This window comes from Python bivittatus, unplaced genomic scaffold, assembly GCF_059951505.1.
Source record: "Python bivittatus isolate LINGU-HERP-01145 unplaced genomic scaffold, Pbiv_v1 ctg000570_np1212, whole genome shotgun sequence".
Classification (NCBI taxonomy): Eukaryota; Metazoa; Chordata; class Lepidosauria; order Squamata; family Pythonidae; genus Python; species Python bivittatus.
The window spans coordinates 23,391,153-23,415,843 of NW_028277097.1; the positions used below are offsets into that span (position 1 = coordinate 23,391,153).

A 24,691-nucleotide genomic window follows, 5' to 3' on the forward strand; every position below is an offset into this window, starting at 1 on the left:
AGGTGCTCTGAGTTGATAGCGGTGCCACATTGAATGAAATCCATATGAATTACATCTACATCCCAAAAAACTGTAACCATATTTTTTTCCTGCTGAAGCCTGGGTTTTGATTTCTTTTTTTCCTTAATGCAGGTGCAGCTTTGTGATATTTCATAGATTGACACTGTGTGCTTTGTTTCTGGGTCACAGTGATAAGCCCATGCTTCATTGGCTGTCACAGTGCTGTGAAGAAATTCTTCACCTTCATTCTCATAATGTGACAATTGCTGGCAAATTTCAACTCTTGAAGCTTTCAGCTGTGCTGTCAGCATGTGAGGAACCCTCAGAGAAACCTTCCGATATTGAAGAGCATCAATAATGTGATCTACATATTCTTGTGAAATACCAAGCTTGACAGCAGTTTCCCTTTGAGTGATCTGCCAATTGTCCATAATCAGTTAATCAACCTTTCTCATGTGAAACTTGTTGGTGTCTGTCATCCCCCTAGACTAGACCATGAAATCAACTCCACAGGAAGGCTAAGACTACTTTTTTTGAGATTGTCTGTAACAACAGAATCTTGCAAGTCTGATTGGGCTGGACATCCTCCCCCTTCTTGTTCTCCAGTGAATTAGGGAGGTGTCTGAGCTGCTTCCAAATGTTATCTGGACATTCTGGACTTTAAAAATGCTTTAACCCAGTGTTGTCCAAACTTGGCCACTTTAAGATGAGTGGACTTCAACTCCCATTTGGACAACACTGCTTCAACCCCTTTTGCCTAGGCAATGGAGCCTGCATATCTCTGTTAAGGTCATCTTCCCTATTCTCTATACCATCACAGTTTATCCACTTTATTCTTGATCATGTAAATCAGCTTTTCCCAGTTTATCATCTTTTCGTTTTTGGGCCCAGCAACAGTATTCATGTCAACACAGCCATCCTCCATAAGCAACCTGCATTCGGTGGTGAATTTCAATTGGAGGGACTCCTTTGGCATTCAAAAAGTCAGTCATGGTGCGTTGCTTAAAAAGCATTAATGGGTACCTACTGCAGGCTTCTATTTCATGAACAATCTAGCAACCCAACCTTTTCTCACAGCAACTTCCCACCAACTGAAGTGAAAGAACAGATGGTCAAGAACACATCAGAGCTCCTAATGCATCAATATTGCCATCTATTGGTGATTTATAACACTGGAGGCATTACCTTTCATTTAACTCTATGGAGTCCATGGTGCTCTCTGAGCTTGGCTGTTCACTTGAGATGTTTCATTATCTGACTAGGGAACGTCATCGGTGCTAGTGAATGTGGGGTTTGCTCCCTGTTTATAAACAGTAGCTTGCCCTGCCAGTATTGGTGGGGGTGTGGTTTTCTCCTTGTTAGTTCCTTGATTAGGGTATTGTTTTCTGTTTGTTTGATTGTTTGTCTGGTGTTAATCCCTGCTTATCTGGGTGTTAGTTGCTGGAGAGGATGTGTTCTGGTCTTTTTATTTCTTTCTTAGCTTTTTTATTATCTCTTTGAATGATGTGTAAATGTGGTTTATCTCTATGTGCCTATTGATGGCTGATTTGTCTGAATGCCAAGCTTTCAGGAATTTCCTAGTGTTTTTGGATCTAGCTTGGTCTAGGATGTTCACAGTTTACCAGTTGAAACTATGGTTGAGTCTGTCCATGTGTTGTGAGATTAAGGAGTTTTCATCGTGTCTCCTGACTGCTAATTGATATTCATGAATGCACTCTGTTGGTCTTCTGCCTGTCTGTCCTACATAGTGGCTGCTGCCATGTGGTTGTAATTCAGCTCTATTTCCACCTAAAAGAGCAAGGCATTGTGCCATTAGTTTTCAGCTATCACGGTCAGAAGAGCTCCAAAGGCCTCAAAAAAGGGTCCACCCCTGTCTATGGGCAAAGTAAAAGGATAAGGCATTCTTCACGGCTGGAGGATTGTTTGAATACATTGGGGGCCTTTCAGTAGACCTGGCTAAGATTAGTAATAAAAGTCCTGAGAGACAATCTAGGCTTCCAGCACTGCATTTCTATTCTATTCTATTCTATTCTATTCTATTCTATTCTATTCTATTCTATTCTATTCTATTCTATTCTATTCTATTCTATTCTATTCTATTCTATTCTATTCTATTCTATTCTATTCTATTCTATTCTATTCTATTCTATTCTCAGCAGATGCTTCTCTTTTTAAGAAGCTTTTGTTCTCCTCACTATCTCTTGTGCATCTGCAATTGGAATACATGACAATTCGATCAGAACAAGTAATGCATTAAAAGGAAAAGTAAGTCTGCAGAGGCTGAGCTGGGGAGTCAGGGACCTCTGGTTTACATGGACATGCCTCCAGCGGGGCAGCAGCCACTTCATCCACAAAAGGATGAAGCACCAGGGTTCCTGTTTTGTTTGTTCCTTTTCGGAGACTATGCCACTGTTTGAGCTCTTAATACCAGATCTGCTACCAGTCTGAGGAACAGCACAGGGCCTTCCAGTATAGTAAATTGTCAGAAGGGCTGGATGGTATTAGCTTATATTGAAAATGTTTGCTCTAACCAGGGGTGCAGTTACAGTGCCCCACGCTCCTTGGAAGAAGGTGATGTACCAGAAGAGTGATGACCAAAGTCCTAATGCTGTTCCAGGTTGCACCATTCCTCCATTCTGCAAGTCCTCAGTGGAGATGCCACAGAATTCAGTGGAAAACCAGGATATTGGATGGGGCTTCTGAGGTCTTGCTCCAAGACAGTATAGCATGTAAGGCTCAGAGAGGAAAATGTGAATAAAAATCATGACATGTTGCTGAGCTTGGGGAGTGGATGAAGTTTCTGTGGAGAGGGAGCAAAATTTCAGCAGGTTACTGTTGTCTAAACATGATGTCAGGAACCCAGAGCCATGGGCCTTTGGCTTCCATGACATCCCAGGTGACGCCAGTCAACTGCTTTCTTTCTTAACTTTGAATTGCCTGAATCTAACCAGATGGGCAATTACCACAAGACACACACCGCCCCCCCCCCATCAGATCTTGCAGAATGTAGGTCCTTTGGCAGGTTGCCTTAGAGGGGAGAAGGTCTATCACAGGACTCAGCCGTCTGGGCCAGGAGATGCCTCCCAAGCAGTAGAGGGCTTCTCTGTTTTAACCCCCCCTCACCTTTCTTGCTGTATCAATTCCATTATTGTTGCCAGGTTACCAAATCTTTGCTTGGCTGCTATTGTCTTTGTTTCTGACTCATCCATAATTCTTGTGGTGATCAGAGGAGATCTGATGACATATTGCCCCTCTGCAGTCTCCTTTAGAAAACAACATGGTTTCCAAGCCGGCTTGGGCTGCCCTGTTCCCAGGCCTGCTTGCAAGTAATTAACATTCAGCACACATTTCTTTCTCTCTCACCCACACAATAGATCCTCTGGGATTATTGAACTGAATATTCATTCTTTCCTCATTATGGGGGGAAAAAATGCTGCGACATCATGTCAAGATGGTAAATAACATCACAGCTGTTTAAAGATTTGATGACCTTGTATTCTGTGCAACCTGACTAAATTAATTATTTGCTTTTCTTTAAATATTTAAAATTACATTTGGCCCATATTGATGGAACTTTGAAATAAAATAAAGCACTTTTTTTCAAGTGCAAATGGAAAAAAGAAGGGACTTTCTATCATTGTCTGGAAACTTGTTCAATGAAGGTTCACAGTGAGGGTGCCCTTCAGTTGGGCTCAATACCTGAACACTCAGGGACCCAGTTGTGCAGTTTTCTTAGCAACAGTGCAGAAATGATGTTGCTGTAGCTGTTTTTCTTCCCCAGCCTTGGAATTTCCTGCTGATTTTCTATCCAAATCCTGACCAGATCTGGCCCTGCTGAAATATATTACGATCAGCCTGGCTCAGCTAGGTAACTCTGTCCAGTAATTCAGTCTGTGGAATGACATTTTTATTAATTTGATCCTACGTTGCTGTCTTTAAGGTCCATAAAGAATGCATTTTCAGATCGGAGAGCAAGAGAGATGCATTGTTTAAGGTCTTGGACTAAGAACTCTCTGATCCATCTTTACCCCCAAAACATCCCTGGATGACTTTGGGCCAACCCCTTTCTCTCTCTCAGCCATCCCCCCGCACCACGTTGTCATAATGGGGGGAAATGGGAGGAGGGAGCACACCATACATTGCCTTCAGCTCCTGAAAAAAAGGTGGGATACAAATCTAATAAATAAATAATGCCAGTGCACAAAGTTGTTTTATGCTAAAAATGGGTGGTCAGAAATGTGACCATTACAGTGGTATAAGGCGAAAAAGACTTTTCCTTGAGTTCTGTTATACTACTAAAGAATCCTACCACATCTTTCTGAAAATGTAAAGCAGGTATTGTTACAGACAGAGGTTGAATGTATTTTAGGAAATGTTTTAATGACATGCATCCTGGGTACGATCATGCTTTGAAGCACAAGCAGGGGACACATTCCAAGGCAGGTTGCAAGGAGGGAACGCTTCTCTTCTGTTTCAGGCAGCAATGCCTCTCTCGATCTCTTGCCCACCCCCACCCCCCACCAAATCCAGTAGCAGCCGAGGAAGATTTGGTTCTGTTTTCAACTGGTGTCTTTGCTGAAGAGCTCTGGGCACACATTTCATAGGCTGAACTCTCTCGGCTGTGTCTCGCAGTCTCGCGCCTGAATGCTTTCAAAATGTCATTTGTGTTAGCTCCTTGATACCGTTTACAGCACAGACAGCAAACATGTCTTGAATTCAGGCTGCAACGGAAAGCATGAGGAGACAGAGCTGGGAAAAGCTAGAAGTGTAACCAGGAGCCCTCCAGAGATAATGGACCTGGAAGGAGCTGCGTGGCCCCTTCCAAGAGGTGCAGTTCTTGGTCCCGGCAAAAGTACATGGCTCATAGATGTTCTAAAATAAGACCCAAAGCGGACCATAGATGGGATCAAACTTTCTCTGTCTTCCTCCCTTCCATGTTTGTACTCATGGAACTCCATTCCTGAACACTTCCCTGTTCCATCCACCTTTCCCCATGATTATGCCACTGTCCCTAAGCCTAATACCTTAGCATAAGGCTGAAATAAATGGGCCGTGGGTCCTTTCCTCACAAAGCATGAAAAGAGCCTTGGTCAGCATTCGGCATGACAACAAGGCCCTTCTAGAAAAGTCACAGCCTGCCCAAGAGGCTGGTAGTGTTCTTCAACTAGCATTCCCCAGCAACTGGTTGTAAAACATCCTGCCTGTGATTCAGGGCTAGTAATCAGCCACCAGATTAATAGCTGTGGATAGTCTGATCCTCCCTCAAACTCTCTGAATTGGTGGACATGCTGCATCTGATGGCAACCAGTAGCAATGTGTTAAGATTTATCTGGGGGGTCCTCCCAACAGAGATAATTCCTCTCTCAGAGATCCCATGGTACCATCCCCAGATGTATTTGATAGTGGTCTCCTGCAAATGGGAAGCCTTATTTTGCTGCCGTGGTGGGTGGGAATGCCTTGAGGCCTCGCCTGCAAGAGCAGATCCTGGAGGGACGGTTGCCTCCCTGTATCTGCGTGCTGCTTCAGAGAATGCCCCAGGGCAGGATTCAGGGCACAGTGAGCCCTGAAACAGTTGAGACATAACTTGATGTATGGGCAGGGAAGGAGTTCGGTGTTTGGCATGGAAAAAGCTTCGGACGTAGCAACCTAGGCTCAGCTGTTGGTCCAAATGGCAACCAATGATGGGCAGATCCTTTGTGGCATGTCAACATGACCCATTTTTCATAATGTCACCTCCAGAATGATCAGAAATAATCTGAACAGCTCAGCACAATATCAAGTGGGCTATACATTGGAATCATGCTGTACGGGAAAGCTGATTATCTGGAACTCATTTATGATGTAACAAAGCTGTCAAGTAGAGGGGAAGGGAAAGTCCCCTTCAAGTTTGTTAAATAAATACTCTGAGAGAGAGAACCTTACAAGGTGCCCTTTTGGGGCCAAGCAGATCAGCCTGGCCTAGTACATAGTTCACTTTCAGAGTACTGATAATGACTTTTTTGTATTGTATTTCACAGGTTTCTCTGGGTTTTGCAAGCAGCAGTATGACAGACCATTCTTTTCCATGGTCTACCTTATAAAAAACAAACAAACAAAAACTTTTTTCCTTTCAGAGCTCAGGGAAAGCACCTCTTCTGGCTGAGAAATTCAGTAACTTGATTATCTTTGACCTTCTGTATGATTTTAAGAGGCTCCATCGCTAGTTTTGGTTTGCGGGTAGCTGTCCTTTTTTTAGAAAGAGCAGAGAGCGCATCCCAAACAAATGGCACTTATGGGCAGCTTTAGAAGAGTGGCCTGCAAACAAGCAAAGCCCCACTTGGACTCCTTTGGAGATGTGCTGGATGGGGGAGAAAGTTTGTACTTGAATCCAGAGAACTTTACTCAGACCCCAAGCTCAGTTGCCATTCAAAAATGGCACGTTTCTGAATGTTGTAATGCACTTTGCCAGTTTAAAATACATACACAAATACTATAAATCTTAATATCCAAGAAAAAAGGTGATGATGAAGATATAAATGCAGCGAGAAGGTTGCAAAACGGTCAGCCTGAAAATGGTGATGGTGTCACTTGAGAAGTGTTAAAATATGGGTGTGCTTATGAAGGTGCTGTACAACTTGCTTAATGTATGAAGGCTGCATCTGTCCTGATAAGTAGAAAATTGTTAGGCCAAGGAAGAGAGCCAGTTTGGTCTAGTGGTTAAGGTGCTGGACTAAGAGTGGGGAAACTAAAGTTCTAGCCCTGCCTTAGGGTGACCTTGGGCCAGTCACTCTCTCTCTCAGCCTGTGATGGAATGGGTTGGTGAAGGCCATGCTCGGGGAGATAAGCATTTGCTTAGCCCCCAGAAAGACCGTGGGAAGGTGAAGAGCATGAGACTGGCACCACCCTGAGGAATTTGCAGTGTTTACTTGCTGGCTTGGGAATTTTGGATTCAGTCTGGCAAGATTCTGTCTTGAAGGTGAAAGCTAATAAAGGCTACTGAACTAAATCTGTACTGTCTCATGGAGTTCCTTGGGCTGAACCTGACATCAATCTTGCCAGACTCAACCCAAAATTCCCAAGCCAGCAAGCAAACACTGCAAATTCCTCAGGGTGGTGCCAGTCTCATCCTCTTCACCTTCCCACACTCTTTCTAGGGGCTAAGCAAATGCTTATCTCCCCGAGCGTGTCCTTCACCAACCCATTCCATCACACAGCCCTAGGAAGAAGGCAAGGGCCAACCACTTCCAAAAATGCTGCCCAGAAAACCACAGGGACTTGTCCACGTAGTCGCTAGAAGTCAAGACTGACCTGAAGATCTGTTGTGGTGCGCACACACATACAAGGTCAAGGAAAGATAGCACAAGTGAATAAAAAATGTGCAGGGGTATCTGTTTCTTAAGTGGGCCTGGGAAAGTGTTTTTGGCAGAAATCTGACTGATAGGGTTCAAACCAAGACCATGTACTGTGCACTGTGGCTTTATGTCGGTCCCAGGGAGAGCACAGGCCAAACTTTGCTCAGGTCACTGAGAAATGTATCAACGTGAGAAAGGAAGCAGATTCTACATGCATTGGTTTAGAGAAAGTATATGGTAGCGGAATGCACAAATACCAAATTCAGGGTCGTTTGCTGAATGTGATGGGAGCATTATTTGATGGAAGTAAAACGGGTGAGAATAAATGGAACACTTAGTAAATCCAAGATTCAACAGGGAACGAGACAAGGTTGGGTGACATCCCCTTCCTCGTTTAATGGATAAATGGATAAGGAATGCTTGTGATAATGGAAGAGATGCGTGGGCTTGGGCTGTGTAGTTCTGTGTCTCGATAAAGCTGTGTTGTCGGCTGAGAACCCAAATGATTTGCAATGAATTTTAAGCAGACTGCATGTTGCAAGGAGGAATGTGCATCTGAAAATTACTGTATCAAAGATCAAGGTTGTTGTGTTTGTGAAGGAAAATGCCGTGAACAGTTGCAAGCGGTACATCAGTGATGAAAAACTAGGAGATGAATTTGCATACTTTGGTAGAAGGTTTATCAAAGATGAGGCAATGAGTGGAAAAGCGTTAAGGCATGGAAATGCTCTTAGAAAGGCAGCGGATGCTATCTGCGAGGAACGAAACAAGCAAAGGTGCCAGAATATAAGAGTGAGCTTCTTCCCACTTTGTTATATGGAAATAAGGGTCGGGTATGTCAGGAGGAACACGACAGCAAGCTGAATGCAGTGGGAAGGGGGTACTGAAGGAGCAGGTGGGGTCAAGCGAGAAAAGGTCAAGAATGAATGGGTGCCAAAGGAAGGTGGGCTGAATAGCAAAGGGGGTGATGAATGAAGAGGGAATCGCATAACAGACACATGAAAGTAGTCCATGTGTTGAGAAGAAGGAGAAGGTGGAGAAGGTGGCTGGGTGGAGTTGTTGAGATCCTGAAAAAGAGAGAGGTTGAAATACTGTGCAGAGTGGGGTTTGGACAGAGTAGAAGTAAGGTTGGTGTGCGGGGATAGAAAGGCATTATGGAGGATAGTGAATGGCATTGGTATAAACTCGTTTTAGCTCTGTGTCCTTTTCCTTTTCTTATCTCAGGCTTTGTTCTTTGTTTTCCTATTTCTTACTCTTTTTTGGCACTTTTCATAAGGTTACTTCCCCAAAAGGGAATATAGCGATGGGTGCATTTACGTATGTTCTGCGGACGTGACTTAGGAATGAACCGGAGCAGAGCCGGTTCTGTGTCCAAGTGAAGCCATCTTGCCCTTCTTTGTACTAGAAAGCAGTTAAATATGGGTCTGCTTTTGTTATCTCACAAGAAGCTTCTGAAAGGAAGAATGGACAGGGGCTATGTGAGGCTGAACAAGGTCAGTTACAGATGGTAGGAACTGGGCTGTGTATTAATAAAGAAGAAAGCAAGATAATGAAGGAATGTTTGTAGCTTAGCTGAATAAATCTTCATTGCTCTAGCACTGATGCTGCACTGAATGTTTGAACTCTGTTTGGGATTTTACCAAATTGGGAAACCTACCTGTTGCCGTCCCCACTAGCAACCTTCTCTGTCATTAAAAGAGAAAAGAAAAGACCTTTGCTAAGACGTGTCAACAAAAGCATGGGCTTGATTCTCTTCCATAGCATGTAGTTTAGTATGGACTTAGTTTTGACAGGAGCAAGTGGGCTATAAATATGACCCACAACTAAAAACTCAAATTTGACAAGCCAAATTTGACAGATTTGCAGAATAAATGGAATGAAACTGCAATTGGTGCATTTGCCCTTCTTACACTGAGTTTTTCAGCGCCTTTTCTGGGTGTTTTGAGGGGTTTATGGCAAAAGGCTGAAACATGAAGCACCTATTTTGCCCCTTCAAACCGACCAAATCACCCCGAAAGGGGAAAGAGCAAAACATTTCAGGCCCTGCTGCTCTGGTGATGCCACAGTATCACCACTGGCTATGCCTCCTGCAGCCCCAGGCAGGGCACGGGCAGTGGCATTTCCAGGGGCAATAAAAAGGCAATGGTGGTGGTTGTGAACAAGTGGTCGAAGCCCCAGCCTCTTTTAATGTGTGTTGTGGCATTTTTAAAAGGGGCAGGGCTTTGATCATCTGGATGAGACTACCATCTTTATTCTTTTGGCTCCGCTCTTCCCACGGATGCCCCGGCCCAGAGAATAAGTGGGGCTCCAGATGGAAAGAAGGTGCACCCTCCTGCAGTCAGGACAAGAATAATTTTTAGCAGTCCTGATTTTGGCAGCATTTCAGGGAGAACTTTGGGGATGAGTAGGAGAGTAATCTTTCATCAAATATGTTAGGAAAGCCTTTGCATCCATTCATAGAGTTTAATACATGTCCGCTTAAGAGTGCTGCTGAAGGCGTGTTGAGTAACACCTGAGCTCCTTTAATCCTTGGCCAGATTCCTTTTTCCAGCCTCCTTCCTGCACTGCGAAACCTATTAGCATAACAATCTTCTCCCTCCCCTTTGCCACCCCCCATAAATTACTTTAACAGCACCCCTTGATTGTATCATCAAGGCCCAGAATAGCAGCACCCAGGCAGCGTGTGCGCTGCTGCTGCTGCATAGGACAGGCATTGCCTGAATCCGGCCCTTAGCGCCACTCGCTTACCCTGATGATCTGAGACAGGAGAGTTAAAGCACTTCATCAGGATGCTTCCAGGTTCCCCTGCCCCCCTCCCCCTCAACCCCACTTTAATTAAGAACGTGCTCTCTCCAGTCTAGCCTGATACTTATTCCAGTCATGGTCCAACTGCAACTGCATCTTATCCTTGTTTGGGTGGAAAGAAAGGAAGGGCCTGACAGTAGCAAGGAGATTCTGTCTTGCTGGGGAAACAGATGCACACCTGGGGAGGAGGGCAGCAGGTGGCTTTTATGAAATGAAGTTGCCACACAGGGAGTGGGCTAATCCTGGTGAGAGGCACCCCCATGTTTTGGCTAGAGCAGGGAAAGAATAGCTGCAGGCGTTCCAGAACATCAGTCCCGGCCAGCAGTGGCAATGGCAAGCTTGGGCACGGAATGTGCTACAGCTTAGCGATCACAGGTTGCCTTTGCTGGACTGGCAAGTTAGCAGATGGCTGGTCAACCATTCACTGGCCAGGTCTGCAGCAGTGTTTTCCTCCTGCGTCACCCCTGGGGTTGTAGTTTTCTGTGGCTTTCTTTCCTAGTTTTTAACGGTTTTGAAGGGAATATTCCATATAATTTTAATAGTGGGGAAGCTACGGCCCGTGGTTGTCCTTTGGTCCACAGATTTCAGTGGGTTGGTTGGAAGACAGTATGGGGGTGCCACAAAATAATAATGGGCCTCACAAGGCTCCAGCAGTGGCTCTTAACTGGTGAGATGGGTACCACTGGTGGTATGCAGAGGGAGCCCAGATGGATCCAGGTGAAAGTCTAGTCTCCTTAGAATTGATCTTGATGGGTAATTTGCATGATGCAAATTCTATAATTTACTTCATTTGCATGTGATGTCATGATGTTTGTGACATCGTGGCTTGAACCAGATGTACACGCAACAGAAGTTCTGTTTCAGTGGGAAGGCAATGTGATTATCCTAACCATTCAGAATTATTCTTGTTCTAGGAAAACATACTGTATTCTCTGCAGTTCAGTACTTGAGTGGATCTCTGGGTAGCCAGTAATTTTGCGCTGATTTTATCAGGAATTGTTCTGACAATTTGTTTCATTTTTTTTAAATTTGATTTTGGCAGCACCTGACTCCAAACAACACACACACACACACACGTACATATACATGTGTGTATGCATATCCCCAAGATGCAAATACAGTAAAGGAAATAAGCAAAATGGAAAAGCCAGACAACTTATACCAAAACAAACACAATGTGCATGAAGCACATCTAAGAAGGGGTTCCATCAACCCTACCCCGAGGCCTGGACAAGACAGGACCTCAGCCTTCCTTCAAAGGTCTTGATTGCAGCAAGTGGGGCTTTTTAGAGATTCTGGAAGGACAAGCGTTCCGCCCCACCTCTTGGGGCATCGTCCCTTATGTTGGTCAAGCCAAACCAAGCGGCAGTCTGAGATTCCTGTGCCTGGGCTTGACCTTAGTAGTCTTGGAAGCCTGGTCTCCATTCAAGACCTCTTCTGGCTCTGATGAGTTGTATGCCTTTCTCCTTCCAATTTCACAAAGATTCCTAAGTCACGTAGTTTGTTGAGATGCAGAGATATCTAGGCTTGGATGACCCTAAACCTCACCTTACCACAAACTCTGATTTTTAGAATCCCTTGGGAAGAGGGCAATATCTGACAAAATTGACGCTGAATTTTCCATGTTGCCAAGAATACTCATTCCATGGCTTCGTGTAGTGCTAAAGCCTTTTAAGAAGGCGAGTTAAGCAGAGCGGAGGAAGTTTGTATGTTGAGGACTGTGATTAAAAATCAATCAGCTGACAAAGAATAGGATAGGTCCTGTCTGGTATTACTGTCTTGATCCTGTGCTTGACTGTAGAAATGAGCTGGTGAAACTGTTTTAATCCCTTTAACAGCATAGGCTTTTGTGGGGGGGAGGAGGGGGATGAATTGCTCACTTTTTAACTTGTCACACTGGTGTTAATCTTGATAGAAAAGAGAAGGTTGGCAGCTGCAGTGGAGTACTCATAAGGAAGGTTGGTGAAGTGATCCCCCTCCTTCCTTGTCAGCCATCAAAAAGGAGGCCAGGTGATCCTTGGGGACTTGCAAAGGGCGTTTCTTCTTCCTGCCTGAAACAGGAATGGAAGTGGGGCGGGGGGCTCCTTTCGTACTGACGTTCAAGAAAATATTCATGGGGAATCTACTGGAGACTCTTCAATGGGAATGTATTGTGTTTGTGTATGCGAGAGAGAATGAGCTGAGTCCAGCTCTCTTCCCGTCTCTCCTTTCCTTACCTTTAACCCTTTCTTACCTGCTTCCTTGTTTTCTCACCAGACCTACATCTTTGACTTAAGTGTCAACAAATATGAACCTATTTGCCACCAGCCAGTGGTAGCCAAGAAGCGAAACAAAATCACCCACGTCCAGTTCAATGCCATCTACCCCATCATCATCGTTGGTGATGACCGTGGCCATGTCACCTGCCTGAAACTCTCTCCCAATCTCCGCAAGATGCCCAAGGTAAGTGACTTCCTAAGGGGGGGTCACCCCTGCCCAAGTATCCTGGACCTGGGACAATTTCCTAATTACCTTTGCTGAGGTGGCAATTTGTGGGTGGTGTAAAATAGTGCACAGTGCACTTTTGATGCTGGCCTGCACAGCTGCTTATTTGCACCTTGATCTTTTTAAACTTACTGATCTTACTTTGGCCTGCCAGCACGAGGACTTTGAACACAGCCAAGCTGGGCGTGAAATTCTGGGATAACCATTAGATGACAACAGAGAGATGCTGAATGGTCTCTTTCCTGCCATCTAGTGGCTGTCTGTATTTTTACTTTCTGGATACAGTACTGTATGCCTCCCTTTGGCTCACTCTTTCCTTTTTTGAGATACTGAAATTGCAAATTAACAGAGAAAATTAGTAGTTAAACTTCCATATAGGAAACATAAACTACTTAAGAGAAATTCATCACCAGTAATGTGCTGCTTTGGACAAGCAGCAGGTAGGGGCCAAAGATGGAAGAAGAAAGCTTCTTATTAAAGACACAATGGCCCAGATATGTAGAGATCCCAATTGGAGAAATTAGCATTGCAATGTTGTTTTAAGTGGAAAGGAAAAAAAAACACACATATCAGGTCTGAAAACAAGGTAGGATTATTCAAAGTACTGGAATGCAAAACAACAGACATGATGTATATCCTTAGAATATTATTGACCTTATTTTTTTCCTTCCAGAGACTGAAAAGCAGTTTGCAATAAATAATGCATTATAGCGTAAATGAGGCATTGGTTCTGTAAACAACAACCTGGAAACATTTGCTTGTCTAGCTTAGTGTGTGTTCTTAACACTCTTTGCTTGGAATGAGAGCTGCTGGGCATCTTTGGAGATGCACAGCTCTCGGGATTCCAGTGCTGCTCCAGCAGGCCTTTCCAGATCATGTTTCAGAACCACATTCGAAAGCAATAAATAAAGGTTGTCATGCCAAGGGTGCTGGTGTGTGGTTGTGCTTTATTCTCAGTCATCCATCCAATCAAATCTTGCCATTCCAACGTCTTTCCAAATTGGCCAGATAAATGCCTCAAGAAATCCCAGAAGTGGTGTTATATGAAAGGGGGGATTAATTTGGGGCAGAAGGGCAGGAACACATGTTTAATACAAGAGGAAGTGACCCTAGATCTGTGGCACTCTTGGGGATGAGGAAGGTGGTCTGCAGAGTCTCGGGTCCACCTCCTCTCCTCCAGCCACATTATACTGAGGCCAATCTCTTGGCATTTACATGTCGTGACAAATGAAGGACAGCATGGCTATGAATTATTGTGTCTCTCCTGTGTGCAGGTATTAATAGTTCCTAGGCTTTTTATAGATATTCACTCTGATTTCTTTGTGGCTTCTATGGAGAAGAACAAAAGCAATCTCTCCTACATTGTTCGGAAGGGTGATTCAAAGCTCAAGCACAGGATGGCGGGGTGGGGGGGGCTAGCAGTCGGAGGGAGGGTAGTCTAGAGAAGTGGGAGCAAAGTTTTGCCCTCTCGCCATGTTACACAGCCACTTCTTTTTGGATTTGCTTAACTTGGTAGCCTTGACAAGGTGTTTGCTCTGGAAATTGGGGTTTTCTGCAGAGAAAGGACTCCTGGTGATTTTCGGTCTCACGGAGAGGCGTGTGCATGGATGTTGTCTGAGTGATCCTTTAATGACTGTGAGGCAGCCTGCAATTATCAGTGGCACAGACTTCCCTATGTCACTGCTTTCTCAAATGGATGACTCTGCTTTCCCCCATGTTGTGGCCTTTTGCTTACGCAGAGTTTAATAGCGCTCCACATCTACAAAGCGGCAATTAAAGGCACCCTCTCTGTGCTCAGGGACTCTGCTGCAGAGATAATGCCTCTTTTTCATTTCAGTTTAGCTGTGGCATTCCATTGTTGTCTTGTGTTTAGGATGTGTCATGTATTTTTCTCCATTATTACTTCTGCTGCTGTTCTGTCTTGTCTATCACGTGGGTCTTACCATGAACATTTTATTGGCTGTACGTTTTATTAGATTCCTGTAAACTGACACTGAGTGTTTTTGGTTTGGAAGCATGCAAAATGAACGAATTAATTAATTAATTAATTAATGCCCAGCTGTACATTGCTATTCTGGGCCATGCAGGAGATGCAGCCAAAGACCTGCCCCAAGGGCTGGAAGCTGTGAGGGTCTGCATGGGACAAAACAGGCCAACGTTGAACCCAAGCAAGACGGAACTGCTGTTTGTTCATGGAGGTTTTGCAGTGTCTCCAATGTTGTCTCCTGATGGGATGGCCTTGTCCCTGAAGGGGCAGATCCATGGCTCAGGGGTCTTCCTGAACTCATGGCTACCGCTAGATGGGCATGTGAAGGAAGTGGCCAGTGGGGGATTTGCTCAGCGCTGGCTGTAGTTCTAGTTGCAACTGTACCTGGAGTGGGAAGACATTGCAATGGAAACTCATGTGGTCATCTTCATGACTCGGGGTTACTGCAGTGCACTTTGCACGAGGTTGCCTTGAAGACCATTCAGAATCTTCAGTTAAACCAGATTGCAGCAGCCCAGCTGTTGGCAGGCATTTGCCAAAATAAGCATATGACACCTATGCTCCATACCCTGCACTGGCTCCTTAGTAGCCTCTGAATGCAATTCAAGGTGCTGCTTTTGACTTCAAAGCCCTGTGTGGCTTGGCATCAGAGTATTTGCCAGACTTTCTTCTCCAACTGGTTTTGACCCATCCAGCTTGGATGTCTGGGAGAACCTGCTTGTATTTTACCACTTTAGTGAGGTGAGGGGTGTGGAGGAGTGTAGGTGCTCCTCTTCTGTTTGGTGTACCTACATTTTGGAATTTCTCCCCAGGAATTTGAAACTTGCACTACTGGCTTCTGCAAGATATTAAAACTGAATTATTTCAGAGAGATTTGGGGTGGGGGGTGGGGAGGGTAAGTTGATCATCAGTATGCTGATGATACCCAACTGTCCATTGTGACCCCAGTCTGGAGATGCTGTTGAAGTCCTGTCCTGGTGCCTGGAGGCTGGGCAGATCTGGATGGAAGACAGCAGGCTTAACCTAAGCCCTAGAAAGACAGAAGCACTGTTTATACACTGAGGTTCCTCTACATCCCCTGTTTTGTCTTTGGATGGTGCTGCACTGCCCCTGAAAGAGCAGGCCCATGACCTGGGGGTCCTCCTGGACCCATGGTTCCTGTTAGGTCAGCAGGTGATGGGTGGTGGCTGTGATCAGGGGACCTTTGCCCAGCTTCAGCTGGCACACCAGTGGTAGCCTTACTTAGGGCAAGAGAACCTGACCACAGGAGCTCATACCATCAACACCACCTGAACTACCTGATTAGACTCCTGCAACATGTTCCACATGGGGCTGCCTTTAAAGGTCACCCAGAAGCAGATGGTGCAAAATGCAGTGGCTCAGGTGCTCATGGGAGTTGACCACTAGGCACATAGGACACCTGCTTTGCAGGCCCTGCTTTGGCTTCCTATTTGCTTCTAGGTGCAATTTAAAGTATGAGTATTAACCTACAAATCTCTTTGTGGCTTGACACCTGGTTACCTGCACAACAGCCTCTCCCCAACCGCTTTGATCCTGCCAGGAGAAGCAGCTGGTTGGCCTCCACTTTCAGGAGGTTGGTGGGGGGAACCTGGAAGCACTGTTTTTTGGTGATGGGGCCAGCCCTCTGCAATGACTTCCCATCAGAGATTTGTCTGTTTCTGACATTACCTGCCTTCTGGAAAAAGCCAAAGGTGGAACTTTTCCTCAGGGCTTTTGGGGCCTGATGTTACCCTCTGGGTTTGGACTTTTATTTGTTTCATGTCATTTTTAAAATATTTTATTCTATATTCTTCATTTGTGAGCCACCTGCGTTTGCAGCAGGATATAAGTTTGATTATTAAGAAATCAGTCAATCAACCAACCAACCACACTGTGTGTTGCAGGCAAACACCAAATTTAAACATGTTTCCATTTTGCAGAGTGCAAAATCTGATTCTCCTGTAATAAAAATGAGCTGCCGAAACTCCCTGGTGTCATTAACATGGTACAGGGTGGTAAAAGGGTTGGAGTGTTTCCCCTTCCCGATGCTGGGCTACCCCTGTGAGTCTTCATTCTCACTAGAGATCTATGGATTCTGATCCTGGGGGCCTTGCCAGTGGCCCCAGATGGATCCAGCCTCTTTACCTTCACCTGATCCTCTGAGGTTGCTCATGCTCCTCTCCACCCCAAATTCAGATACCAGGAATTAGGAGCATGTTTTGTTGAGTCGTTGTCTTCTTCTTGACTTCCTCCTTTGCCCTTGACTGAGGTTGGTCCAAATGCCCCATCTTCCTGCCTGTGCCGTTTGATACCTCCTGGTCAAAATGTGCGTGGAACCCCTGCTGGACTAATTGAGGTGCCTCTACCTGTTGCCGACAGTTGGGAGCACAACTCCAAAGAAGGTGTTTCCTCCTTGGCCAGGATTCTTTTGAATTCCTCATGCAGCGCTTGGCTTGGAGCTACTTTCATCCTTGTCCATCTCATATGCTCTAATTGCAGCCGAAGCACCCCATGCATTTGGGCACTGAGGGTGCTAAAACAGTCCTCCTTGCCCTCAGATGGGAACCATCTGGATGAGCATTCGGGAACCACTCTGGAAAGCCATTGAAGAGCATTGCATTGAGAGAACCAGAGAGCTGTCCAGCCATGCAGGACATATGGGCTCATTTCTTTCGCTTGTCTACAGTAAAAGAGATTTTTGCAGTAGAAGAATTAGTGAAGGCAACCAGGATGGAATGAGCTTTTAAAACAATCTAGCTTTGGGATTGTTTTAAAAAATAAATACATACATATTAAAATGCATAAAGGAATTAAAATTACGGTGGAGTTGATGGAACTCTATCAATGCTGGGGAAAAAGTCTTTATCCAGCCAACTCAGCGGCTGACATTCTCTACAAGCCTTGTCCAGTAACCTGCTGGGCAAGGATGGTGCTGCCTGTGTGATGTTTATGCCCAATCTGGGTTGCCATCTGTTGCACTGAATATCTTGAGTCTGACTTGCAAGTAAACAGACAGAGGATGACCCTTTAAATTGCCATGTTCCCTTCATTTGTAAGCTCTCTTGACTTTGCACCTGCTTTGATGGCACATTGAGCAACCCTGGTCAATGTTTCCTTTCACATTTTCATTTCCAAAGTGACCCAGGGATTTTGTTAGCAGCCTGTCTGTCTGTCTTCTCAGAGGTCAGGCCTCTTTCGCTTTCTCTCAAAAGCAGGATGGATTGGAAACATGCAGGCATTCCTTCTGAAGGGTCTTACCCCTTGCTCCTTTCCACTTTCCTTGGACAGGTATTGATGTGCTGCCCATAAGGCAGTGAAAAACCTTTCCTCGGGTTGTCCTCTTTGAAACTGGCCAGACTGTTGCCGGATGTGGCCACCCTGGTTCTGAGCAGCTGTTTCACTGCCAGCTGCCATCCCAGGTGCACTCAGCAAACAGGCAGAGAATTTGGTGCTTGAACAGATCCCATTGCAGAAGACACCTTTAACCATGACAGCCAGTGATGAATCCTTAAATGTGTGACCAGCATCAGGACCAGCATCTGGAGAAGCTGCAGACAGGAATGAGTAACCTTCAGGGCACTGGGCCCACCGAGCCAATCTATCTGGGCTGCAGAGTCTCAAGGAAGAGAGTGGAGCTTACTGTGAATTATCCTGAAATGTCCCTCTTGGAGTAAAACAGGATAATTCTAACTCTACCTGACGAGGGATCAACGAGCATCGTTCACAGTCATTTGCTGGATTAATGCCCGAATGCAATCATTTGAACAACGCGTTGCAGTTCTTACTCTATTTTGCCAACAGCTCTCTGAGTAATTTGCCATCTTCTTCTTGGAGAGATTTATATCCCACATATAACCGCAGAAGGATCTCGTGTGACTCATGGCATCATCTAACTTCAATCAAAAAGCTATAAATATAATAAGCAGCTATGAAATGCCCTCAGACCATTTTTTGATTAAAAACTGGGTTATTTTGGAAATCTCTGGGATGAACCTAACCAGGGAAGCTTCGCCTGAAGAGCCAGATTGAAGAGCCTGTCAGCCTCCTGCAGAGAGACCAGTCCACAAGGGGAGCGCGCGACAGAGGGTTTCTCCTGGGGGTTCCTGGTCATTCCCAGCCTTTGGTTCAGAGCCTGGAGCTGTTTCTCAGCAGGTTGCCCTGCTGCTTGGCCCAGCCTCAAGCTCAGGGGGGCTGTTGAGCTGGAGAGTCCCTGGGCCATATTTAGACTGGGAGGTTGTGGGGTGACCCAGCTTGACTTGAAGTGGGGCAGGGAGACTCTTGTACAGCCCTGCCACCTCCCCTCAACAGTGTAGTAAAGTCAAGGGCTGGCTTGTTCCTAGGGAAGCCCTGGGGTGTTGCGAGTTTTCTCTGCTGACAGTCTGTGGCTTGTTTTGGGTTTAGCTTGGCTTACCAATGTTAAGCAGGCTGGCACATCTTGTCCAACACATCGTGTGAGTGCAGCTCCCTCCTGTGCCAGGTTCCCTCCGGCCAAAGTCTTTTCAGAGAGCTCTCCAAACACCACATTTGCACATCCAGGTGATGTCTTTGAAGACCATACACTTAACTTGGTTACTAAATTAACCCAGTTGGGGTGGGGTTGTGCAGTGCCTTGAGTCCTGAACTCACCAAATGGGACAGGTTTGCATAACACACTAGCCCACAGAAAAACTAAGTTAAAACTAACCCAGCTTAGTATTTTGAGCAGAGGCAGCTGCCAACTCAGGAGTTTGAATCTGAAATTGTCACAAGGGCTGCATAAGGACTAGTTCATTAGCCCACGGATGCAACCCTGAGGCTTTTCACACACCAGTACAAAAATGAAGAGGACTGCTGTATGCCTTGACATGAACATTAATGAAAGAAAAACACCTTTCCTGTGAAACAGAGCTACGTGCAGAAGAGAGGCCTTTCACTTCAGTTCCTTAGCTGGCACCTATTTTCATGCACCAGAACACCAAGATTTGTTTTCATTGGATTGACATATGCATAAAACTTTTTCAAGATCCCATCTACGATGATTGAATCCAGGATGCTGTCCTGCTTAGAGCTGGCCAAGGCCTACTTTTCTTTTTCTTCCGTCTCCCTGCTGAGCGGACTTTCTGTTCGCCAGTTTTCCTCCTCCTCCTCCTCTTCCTTCTTTCCCTGCCTGGTAGGGAGACCTTGCTGACTCTCTCACCTCGTCCAGCCGAGAGCCCTCCTCAGCTGCCTCTTTCTTTCCTTGGGCAGCCCCACTGTCCACCTTCCCTGGCCAAGCTTCAAAAACAGTGACACAAAAAGGCCGGGGTCCCAGAGGGTGACCCTGCTCAAGCTGCAGCTGCCCAGACCCCTTTGTTGGCAGGAGACCCACTGGGTCGAGCTGCTGCTCTGGACACGAGGCCAACACACACCTATGTGGCCCTCAGTGCCCTGGCCTTGCTGGACATTGCCCGAGCCGAAAATGAATGGAAGGTCTCAGGCAGCCCACGGGTCATGAATCTGAGATGCACACCCCATGCTTTGACCTGGTTGCGTGTGCTGCGCAAATGCAGCCCATGCTTCTGCTTTCTGGTTGTTGCTGGTAGGAGCCCAAACGGCTTCACGTATTCATATCTAAATTGGCAACCAGAAAGAGGCTACCAGAAGCCACAAAATGGGTTGGGCCTCACATCTGCTTAAATATTTGCAGACTTCCTTGAGGGGAAGATACAGATAATACAAAAAGATAATTAGCTATATTATTTGGAACTAATTGGGTGAACCTGTTTTCCTCTGGGTCAGCCTGCAGAGTTGCTCTTTAATGTGGGAATATAATCTGGGCTGATCCGAAGAGGGAATAACGTGAAGCAAAAGACGTAATTTCTGCAAATCTCTGAGAAGAAAAATGTTCCCTATGAAAAAAATTCTGAATCTATGGCTGGCAAAACATTAAAAGCCATTTCATTATTTCTTTTCTAACCCAGAAAGTGGGAAAGCATGTTGTTGCTCTGCCAAAAAATTGTTTTGTTCTGGGTCCAGACCAAAGGGATGAAGGAGATCAAGGACAGGAAGGGGTACATGCACACACGCCCGCCCCCACTTTGATGTTTCAGGAGAAGTACCCACTAGGAGCCTCATTCTTTGGTCAGAGATTTGCTCCCGCCCCAGAGAGACAGTGAGAAGCAAACTCAGCCGTAAGCAGCCGGCTGTGTTAATGACCGTCGTGTAGCAAAGGGCTGGTGGGTGGCTGGATGACATCAAGAGCCTGTCCTCTGCTTGCCTGTCTGCAAGGCTGCCTTAGGATGGCTGACGCTGGCTGGCCAGAACTGTCTTCCCGGGGCCGACCAAGCAGCGCAGCGAAGGCTGCCTCTCCCAACTTATCCTATCCTTGCCGTGGGACTCTTTGCTCCAACGTGCCTCCCATTGCAGGGAGTAAGCCCAAATGGAGAGATACGAAAGGCTGAGTGGGGCTGCTTTGTTCTGGAGTCTTCAAACTTAGGTGTCCGATTCCTGGTTGGTACCTAATAATGGCAGAATGGGGAGCAAAGCACAAGTCTTGCTTTGCCCCGTGGGGTTCAGGCCACCCCTTCAGCTCAGCAGTGCTCACCGGGGTCCCCATTAATTTTCACTGGATCTGGTGAGGCTGGTAATGTTTGCAGCTGTATTTTGAGGAGGCCACCAATGCTGTAAAGGCCCTCTAGTAAACATTTCATGCACAATTAGGCATTTACCAGTGGGCAATCTCTTGTGCACTTAAGAGGCAGTTAGGAGTCTGATCTGATCAAGTTAGTGGTGCAAAAAGACTTTAAAAAGACTGATGCTTAGAACATACACTGCTTCCGGTTGTCCAGTTTAAATGTTGCAGCTGGATCTGGCTAGTGGCCATCTTTGGCTGAACCTGCAAGATTCCCAGGCCTCGGCTTAGAAGGAGGGGCTTGACCCTCTTGCTTTTGGGTTGGGGGGCCGAAGGCAGCCTCTTTCATCTCTGCAGTAAACAGGTGGGCAGACTGCATCGCTTTAAGCATCTGTCTGGCTTGAGTCACACCCTCGGCACTGGGGACGCCAACAAAACATCCGTGCTCACCTCCGGAAGCAGAGACACTTCAGTTTCTCTGCCAAAGTGCTGCCTGTCATCAATCTCCTTTCAAAGCCTTGTTTCGGCTTCTGTTGCCCAGCTTGTCCTTATGCATGAATGTTGCTGATGTAGCAATGAAGTGGGGAAGAGAATTCCTTCTGGATTCCCATAGTATCTGCCCAGCCGATCCAGTATCTGGCAGGATTGGGACGCTCCGGGTTCCATCGATCCAACAGTGCCTTCTTTCAGGACCCCGGAAGCATGCCTTCTCTCTCGCAGCGCCTGCCCTCTGGAATGAGGTTCCCCCTGAGATTCAAAGAGCCCCCGCCCTGCTGGCATTTCGAAGAGCCCTGAAAACATGGCTCTTCGCCCAGGCCTTTGCTGAGGACGATTGACGCCCCTTTCTTTCTCTCCCTTGTTCCATCTGGGTTTGTTTCTTCCCCATTTTGTTTCTTTGTTTTGTGTTTTTTTGTACAGGTAGTCCTCGGCTTACGTCCATTCATTCAGCGACCGTTCAAAGTTACAGCAGCACTGAAAAAATGGACGTACGACTGGTCTTCAAAGTTTCTGCCATTGCAGCACCCCCACGGTCACTTGATCGCTATCCAATGCCGAATCAACCTCAAGGAGTATTAATGAGTATTAATGCTTTCTTTTGGGCTTAGCTAAGATTTCTTTCAAAGCAACAGACCTTGTGGGCAGGGAGGTTTCCATTTACAAATTTAAAACCTAACTTTATTTAAGTTTTTAAATATTTATACCTCTCTTTTCTGAGCAAATAGGCCTCTACACAGAGACTTGTATCTCAAACCAAATTTAAAATATCAACTACATTATTGAATTATTCTGTCGATTTATTACATTTATATCTTACCGCAATCAGAATAAATTCTTAGTGGTTTACACGATATAGACAAAATTAAAGCATCCATGGTAAAAATTAGAATTGGAAAACAGTTAAAACAAAATCACCCCCATTCAATTAATCGATAAGCAGTAAAAAAAAAAAAAATAGTCCAAAGAGATTCTGCCTCAGAAGTGCAGACTCCAGAACACGAACTGCCATTTACGTTGCCTCGGTCAAGACGTTAAAGCTTGGCTTCTGCCTCGCTCCCGTGCCAATGTTCAGCTGCTCTTCCTGCCTGCTCTTCGCTGCCATGCCAGGAGGGCATTCCAGAAACTCCCTGGCTTTCCAAACAAGGCCCACTGACCAAGCAGGCAACGGCAGAGCCCCCTCTGTGAATGCCGTGGTGTTTTGCACTGGGTGGGGCGCTGCCGTCGGGAAATGTAAGGCTCTTGTTTTCCTGCCCAGCTTTCTCAGGACTCAGAGCCTCCCCGCACTCCAAGATAGTTTATTTCTTAAGACAAAATTACAAATCTCCATTCATTTGAGTAACCAGGTATAAGAGAAGTTGTAAAAGAGAGCACATTGAACAGAGCTCAAAGGGAACAGGCAAATAATTTGAAATAATTGATCTTTTAACCAAAGCAGTAATCTACGTATAGCACCAGAGAAGGGTTGGCATAACGTGCGGGTCTGTTCTTAATCGGGCAGACAGCACTGGGACAGAAATGCGAGCTTAGTGATTTTTCTCTCTCTCACACACACACTCACTCATACACACTCTGCACAGGTTCTGGCTAGGTTCTGGCCAGCCAATATGAATGGAAATTGCAATCCTGGATATACTCCCTAACATTTCATGTTGCTCTTTGTATCCTATTGACAGTTTGCACAGATGGGAAGGTGGGAGACTAACTTCTGTGGTACAATAAAAATACAAGCATTGCCAGGAGGAAAAAAGATGAAATCTCAGGGTTTACATGGTGGTAATACCTTTATTAAACCAGCAGAAAATTTCTGCTTGTTTGTTTACTTACTTCACTTCTATGCCACCTGATCCCAAAGCCTCTAGGAGGCTAGCAATTTCATCATAAGAGAAAATCACACTCCTCAAGAAAAAGAAAAGAAAATATAAGCCCAAATAGGCAGAAAAATATCAAAGTGTAAAACCCAGAAAACACAACAGCTGCGTGCTGGTCACCCTTCCCTCTACAGCAGAGCAGGCGCCTCGCCCTGGGCTAGATGAAGCGGAGCGCCCTAGACCCCCAGGGTGGGAAGGGCCTGGAGGGGCTTTCTTTGATCTGATGGGGGAGCAACCGATAAGGGGAGGTCAGTCCCGCAGATAATCAGGTCCAGCGCCATGCAGGGCCTTGAAGGTGGCAACCGGCACCTTGAGGGTCTGCCCGGTGGGTACTGCTGGTTTCAAGTGCCCTGATTCAACCATGCAAGCAAGCTGTGGAGGGCCAGGGCAGCTCCGCTCAGAGAGCAGCCTCCTCCCGCCCAGAGGAAAGTGCGCGTTTATGGAAGCCCAGGCAGATAGCGGGCTTCCTCACGTGGGCTCATCTCTTTACCTGCCCAGGGCCCCATCTTCACGACCTGCCAAGCAGGCTACAGGGACACCCACTGAGGCAGGCCCAGCCTTTGGCTCATCCCTAAATTCAGCCTTAGCTGATCCGGTTTAGAAGCCTTTAACTTCTTTATTTGACTATTATTTATCAATCAAATTTATATGGCCGCCCATCTCACAAGGAGTGACTCTGGGCAGTGTAGAGCAAAATATATAAAAACAATAAACATGTCAAAAGCAGTCAAATTAAAAATTAAAGCATAAAACACACAAGAGATTTCACCGGTCCCCTGAAATCCCCAGGCCAGATGACAAAGCCAGGTCTTGAGGGACTTCCAGAAAATGAGGAGGGATGGGGCTGACCTCACTTCGGGTTGTGGGGGGGGGAGAATGTTCCATAAGACAGGCACCGTGGCAGAGAAGACCCACCTCCTGGGACCCACCAAGTGTACAGGTCGTCCTTGTTTAGCAACTACAATTGGACTGGCAACTTGGTCATTAAGCAGAGCAGCTGCTAAGTGAAACCATGACTGTCCTTATGATCTCACTTCAACTTTCCTTTGCTTTATAGACCTACGAAGGTCGTAAATGTGAGGATTGGTTGCAAAGTTACTTTTTCATCATGGCCGTAACTGCGAACAGT

The 24,691-nt window shown here is 45.9% G+C and overlaps 1 protein-coding gene across 5 annotated transcripts in view; it reads left to right on the top strand.

Annotated features, from left to right (window-relative positions):
* Positions 1-24,691, top strand: part of DNAI1 (dynein axonemal intermediate chain 1) — a 142,288-nt gene that overhangs the window by 94,441 nt on the left and 23,156 nt on the right. For 4 of the 5 annotated variants that reach the window (XM_088152802.1, XM_088152803.1, XM_088152804.1 and 1 more), the window contains one exon: positions 12,393-12,578. In XM_088152802.1, coding sequence (XP_088008928.1) covers positions 12,393-12,578 — 186 coding nt within the window. Of the gene's footprint in view, positions 1-12,392; positions 12,580-24,691 lie in introns of those variants that run through there. The other variant, XR_015798269.1, reaches the window with a different exon arrangement.